Source organism: Eimeria tenella, genomic scaffold (assembly GCF_000499545.2).
Source record: "Eimeria tenella Houghton genomic scaffold, Eth_scaff366, whole genome shotgun sequence".
NCBI lineage: Eukaryota > Apicomplexa > Conoidasida > Eucoccidiorida > Eimeriidae > Eimeria > Eimeria tenella.
The window spans coordinates 3,294-9,318 of NW_013543276.1; the positions used below are offsets into that span (position 1 = coordinate 3,294).

The following is a 6,025-nucleotide window of genomic DNA, read 5'->3' on the forward strand; positions in this document are numbered from 1 at the left end:
CTGCAGCAGCACCAGTTGCTGCTGCAGCAGCGTCTGCTGCAGCAGCACCTGGTGCTGCTGCAGCACTCTCTCCTGCAGCAGCACCTGATGCTGCTGCAGCAGTGTGTGCTGCAGCAGCAACTGGTGCTGCTGCAGGAGTGTCTGCTGCAGCAGCAACTGATGCTGCTGCAGCAGTGTGTGCTGCAGCAGCAACTGGTGCTGCTGCAGGAGTGTGTGCTGCAGCAGCAACTGATGCTGCTGCAGCAGTGTGTGCTGCAGCAGCAACTGGTGCTGCTGCAGGAGTGTGTGCTGCAGCAGCAACTGATGCTGCTGCAGCAGTGTGTGCTGCAGCAGCAACTGGTACTGCTGTAGCAGCAACAGCAAACCCCTTTTTACGAGAAGTCCAAATGCAAAAGTTTACTTTTCGAAGAATGCAAAACAAAGAAAATAAAACTTTTGCATTATTTTCCAAAAATGCAAAAGTTTAATGGAGTTTTAAAAGGACTTCTTCGAAAAATATCTTTTTAAAAAGTCAAACTTTTGCATTTTTGGAAAACCCCTTTCAAAGTTTTTTGTTTTTTGTCTTTTCCAAAAAAATAAATAAAACTTTTAATCTTCAAATTCCAATTAATTAACAACTCTCCCAAAAAGGCGAAGCAAAACCGCCGAACTTCAAACGATATAAAGTTTTTGAACTTTTTGAAAATTAAAGTTTCAAGTAAAGTTTTTGAATGTTTTGAAAATTAAAATGTTTCAAATAATGTTCTTGAACATTTAAAATGTTTCAAATAATGTTTTTTAAAATAAAAAGTGTTTCAAATAAAATTTTTGAATATTTTGAAAATTAAAATGTTTCAAGTAATGTTTTTGAAAGTAAAAAATGTTTCAAGTCTTTTCTTTTCTTTTCTCTTCTTTTTCTATTCTTTTCTTTTCTTTTTTTTTTCTTTTCTTCTTCCTTTCTTTTCTTTTTCTTTTTCTTCTTTTCTTTTTTTTGTCTTCTTTGAAGACTTTTCAGCGCAGAGTTTGGACTTTTGCAAAACTAAAAACCAATTGGGCAAAGTTTGGCAAAAAGATTTTAAAAAAAAGCAAATGGCACTTTATTGGAAAATAAAGTGTTGTTTAATAATAGCTGCTGCTGCTGCAGCAAAGGCGCTGCAGCACAGGTGACCCAACAGCTGCTGCTGCTGCTAATTAGTGTTTCCTAATAGCTGCTGCTGCTGCTAATTAGTGTTTCCCAATAGCTGCTGCTGCTGCTAATTAGTGTTTCCTAATTGCTGCTGCTGCTGCTGCTGCTGCTGCTGCAGTTAATTATTGTTTCCTAATAGCTGCTGCTGCTGCTGCTGCTGCAGCTAATTATTGTTTCCTAATAGCTGCTGCTGCTGCTGCTAATTACTGTTTCCTAATTGCTGCTGCTGCTGCAGCACTCCAAATATATAAGTTGCTTCCTAGGGGCCTCAAGGCTTCGCCCAAATGGCCCAATGTTCGACTTCTTGGGGCTTTCTAATATCCAAAAAGTTTCTTTTAAAACTTTAAATTAAAAATTAATTAAATTCGAATAATTTAAATAAAAGAAATAAAAGAAAATAGTCCAGAGTGCACTTAGTTGCAGAAAAGTCTCACCAAAATTGCTGCAGCAACTTTGCAAAGTTGCTGCAGCAATTTTGCTGCAGCAATTTTGCTGCTTTCATTCTGAATTATTTCTCAAGTTTGGACTCTTTTCATTAAGTAGAAAAATAAATTAACTTTGAGCAATTTCAAAGAAAGTCCAGAAGAAGAAAAGGAAACAAAACCCCTTTTTGGGGTTTATTAATAAGAAAACAAAACCCCTTTTTGGGGCTTACTAATTGGAAAATAAAACCCTTTTTTGGGGTTTATTAATGAGACTTTATTACAAACCTTCTGCAGCTAATTCATTTTCTAAGAAATGCTGCAGCAGATCTTTCTTATTCTGTTGTCTTTAATAAAAGATCTTTTCCAACTTTTGCATGCAAAGCTTTTTGGGAAAGATGCGCAGCTCGGAAGAGCCTTTGCTGCCTTTAAAGGCCAGCTTTCATTGAAAAGCTGCTGCTGCTGCTGCTGCAGCAGCAGCAAAACGTTGCAGGAACGGCAGCAGCAGCTAAGCAACAGGCTGCAGGATGAAGGGCTCCCCAAGACAGGGAGGCAGCAGAGAAACTCGCGAGCTTTGGAGCTGCTGCTGCTGCTCTGCTGCTGCTCTGCTGCTGCTGCTCCGCTGCAGCAGCCCGGGGGCTTTAATGCAAGCAAAGGCCTGGGGCTGCTGCAGCGCAGCAAAGCGCGCAGCAGCAGCAGCAGCTAGCCACGAAGGCCACAGTCTCAGCAGCAGCGCGTGGCCCTCGCAGGGCCCGCGGGATAGCTAGCTAGCTAAAAGTTCATCTAAAGAAATACATTTGTCTTTAGTTTTTAAGTAGACATGTCTGCAAGTCCAGCACACAAAACCCAGCCAAAGAGGGGCAGATCTCGAGGCCCCAGGCCTAAACCCCGGAAGCCTGAGGCCCTCCCTAGCTGCTGCTGCTGCTGCACTTTAGCTGCTGCAGCTTTGCTGCAGCAAAGCGCGAACTCTGGGGCCTCCGCGCCGCTGGAAGCCGTGCTGCGCTGCAGCAGCAGCAGCAGCACGGCGGCCGCAGCAGCCCCGCAGCTGCGCTACTTCGAAGGCGAGCTCTGAAATGCAGGCCTTTTATTTGCTGCCTCACTTGCATGCAAATAAACTCCACTTCGTCTTGCCCCTGCTGCTGCTGCTGCCCCGCTGCAGCAGCTGCGCTGCGGCGCAGCCTGCTGCTGCCGCAGCAGCAGCAGGGCCCGCAGGCGACTCGTGCTTCTGTTTCCTAACAATAAAACTTGTCCATTTAAATCTTTTTATCTTTTAAAACCTTTATTTTGCTGCTGCAGGCTGCTAAGCTGCTGCGGCGCCGGCGCCTGGCACCGGCGCACGGCCAGGAAGCAGCACACGAGGCAGCAGTCTTGAATGCTTTGCTGCTTTTGCCCTGTGTGTTTATTTATCCAGTTTTAAAATGATTTAAAAACTTGTTTTTTGTTTTCTCGTGGCTTTTGAATGGGCTATTAAGGGGTGTCTGCTGCTAAACCCATGCAAGGTAGCGGCAGCCGTTTGCAGGGTAACGACGGCTGCTGCTGCTGCTGCTGCTGCTGCTGCTGCAGCCCTTGCTGCCACCCTCGCCGCTGCAGCAGCAGCCTCCAAGTGGCTGCTGCAGCAGTTGTCGCAGCAGCTAACGTGACGCACTTAAGTAAATAACGCTGCAACAAGCACCTCCTATAGAAGCTGGTTGTTGCTGCTGCAGCAGCACAGCAGTAGCACCCCTCATTCTGCTGCCTCTTGTCGCGGTGCCACCCCCAGCCCCAGGGCTGCAGCAGCAGCTTCTCTGGAGCCGCGGCCGAGTGCTATTAAATATAAAGAAGGTTTTGCTGCAGCACCAACTGCATGAGTGCAGCTGCAGCAGCACCAGCAGCAACACACAGCGCCGCGAGCTGCTGCTGCTCCGGCAGCCGCAGTGGAGGCACCTGTAGCAGCAGCAGCAGCAGCAGCAGCAGACTCTCTTTCCTGCAGCTGTTTCAACTTATCTCGTTTTTCTTTTGGCTGGATCTTTCTTCCTAACGCCGGGTTCCTCTAGAGAGACGCGGCGGCAGCAGGCGCAGCAGCAGCAGCTGCTGCTGCTGCATAGGACACCGTGCCACAGCAGCACCAAAGTAAGTTGAGTCTCCCCGCCCCTCCACTTCTTGCAGTTAGTCTCTGGGGCCCCTTGGCCGCGCCCGGGGTTCTCTTCTATCTGCTGCTGCTGCTGCTTCGGCTGCTGCTGCTGCCGCTGCTGCTGCAGCTGCTGCACTGTACGTACACCACATGCACTATTGCTGTTGCTGCTGCTGAACACCAAAGGGTCTCAACCCGCCGCTGTGTCTGTATTGGCTGTGCATTTGATGCAGTCCAATGCAGCAACAATTGACGCTGCTGCAGCAGCAGCAGCAGAAGGCGCTCGTGCCAGAGGCAGCAGCAGCAGCAGCAGCAGCAGCTAGCCGAACACCAAGTAGCGACAGCAACGGTCAAGGGGCTCCCTTTGCGTCTCTGTACCGCGCAGCAGAGGAGCAGCAGCAGGAAGGCGTAGCAGCAGCAGCAGCAGCGGGGGACCCTATGCAGCTGCAGCTCGACGGTGTATGTACACCGGAGCCTTCTCCAGCAGCAGCAGCAGCAGCAGCAACCACTCCAACTCCTGCTGCTGCTCCCACAGCAGCAGATTCAGCTGTGCAGGCAGCGGCCTTTGCGTCGGCGAAATCCATAAAGGAGGAGCAGCTGCAGGGGCAGCTGCAGCAGCAGCAGCTGCAGGAGCAGCTGGAACAGCAGCAGCAGCTGCAGCAGCAGCAGCTGCAGCAGCAGCAGCTGCAGCAGCAGCAGCTGCAGCCCCAACTGCACCATCTGCCGACCTTGCATGATGTCGGCGGCGCCGCAGACCAGCTGCCGCTGGACCACCAGCTGCAGCAGCAGCAGCTGCAGCAGCAGCAGCTGCAGCAGCAGCTGGAGCAGCAGCAGCTGCAGCAGCAGCAGCTCCACCAGCTGCAGCTGCAGCAGCTCGAGCAGCAGCAGCACGACATGGTCTCCATGTATCAAGTTGCTGGGGGCGTGGACGTCTCTTCGGCGCTGCTGCTGCAGCAGCAGCTGCTGCTGCAGCAGCTGCTGCCCCCCCCGCCCCACCCGCAGCAGCTGGACCAGCAGCAGCAGCAAGACCTCGAGCAGCAGCAGCAGCGAACGGCGCTGCCCAAAGTTGTGGGCGTCCGCTTTGACAAAGTAAACAAAACTTGGAGGGCCAGTTGGTGAGAGCTTGCTGCTGCTGCTGCTGCTGCTGCTGCTGCTGCTCGTTTATTTGCTGTGGGTGGATTCGCTGCCTCTGCTGCTGCTAGGTTCGCCGGTGCAGCAGCTGCAAGATTTGCTGCTGCCGTTACTGCTGCGGCACTTGCTGCTGCTGCTGCTATGCGTGGCTGCTACAGTTCGTTGTGTAGCACCGGGGGTTATCTGCTGCTGCATCTACTGCTGCATTTGCTGCTGCTGCTGCTGCTGCTGCTGCTGCAGGTATGACCCCCAAACGAAGCGGCGGGTGGAGCGGAAGTTCTCTGTAAACAAATTGGGTTTTTACCAGGCCTACAGGCTGGCTACAGGCAAGTGCTGCTGCTGCTGCTGCTGCTGCTGCTGCTGCTGACTACTCTGCAACAGGAGTGCGGGAGCGAGCGCTGCTTCCTTGCCACTGCTGCTGCTGCTGCTGCTGGTGCTGCTGTTAGCGGTCCAGCAGCCCAGCGTCAGGCGTTGCTGCTGCTGACGCGCTGCTGCTGCTGCTGCGTGTGGGGTTGCTGCTGCTGCTGCAGAGTGCCGGCAGCAGCAGGAGCAGCAGCTGGGGCTGCGGGACCGCAGCCTGCGGCGGACTCCAGCAGCAAGAAGTTTGGGGCCTTCGGACTTCGCCGTAAAACAAGAAACTCCCAGAACAGTGGTGGGCTTTTTAATTAATTAATGAATTTAATTAGATAATTAATTAATTTAATTAATTAAACTAATTAATTAATTAATTTGATTTGTTTTGGCGTTTGTTTTGTTTGTTTATTTGCTGTTTTTGTCTTGGCGTTTTTTGCTGCTGCTGTCGTTCTTTCTTTTGCTTCTGCCTTTTGCTGTTTGTCTTTTTGATTTATTTCTTTATTTTTAATTTCTTTTAATTTCTTTTAATTTCTTCTTGTTTATTTCCTTTTATTTATTCTTATTTGTTTTTGCGTATTTTTATTTCTTTTATTTCTTTTTAATTTCTTTTTATCTGTTTTTATATATCTTTTACGCTGCTGCTTCATTTCCATTTCGCTGCCTCGCTGCCGCGGCTGACTTCCTGTGAAGCAGTTGTCTCCGTTTAGCAGCAGCAGCAGCAGCAGCAGCAGCAGCAGCAGCCACAGCAGCAGCAGCAGCAGCAGCAGCAGTAGTGTGTGTGGGGCTTCTCAGGACAGCGCGCGTTCCGCAGTGGAAGGCGTGTCGGGTGCAGCGGAGGCAGCA

At 50.3% G+C, this 6,025-nt stretch overlaps 1 protein-coding gene across 1 annotated transcript; it reads left to right on the forward strand.

The window, feature by feature from the left end:
* Positions 1 to 3,934: 3,934 nt before the first annotated feature.
* ETH_00017520 (uncharacterized protein) lies at positions 3,935 to 5,480 on the forward strand (the record flags this gene model as incomplete). The annotated part of the gene is made up of 3 exons (XM_013376526.1): positions 3,935 to 4,812; positions 5,069 to 5,154; positions 5,359 to 5,480. Coding segments are annotated over 3 exons (1,086 nt in total), but the record flags the coding sequence as incomplete, so codon positions are not given.
* Between the last annotated feature and the right edge of the window lie 545 nt (positions 5,481 to 6,025).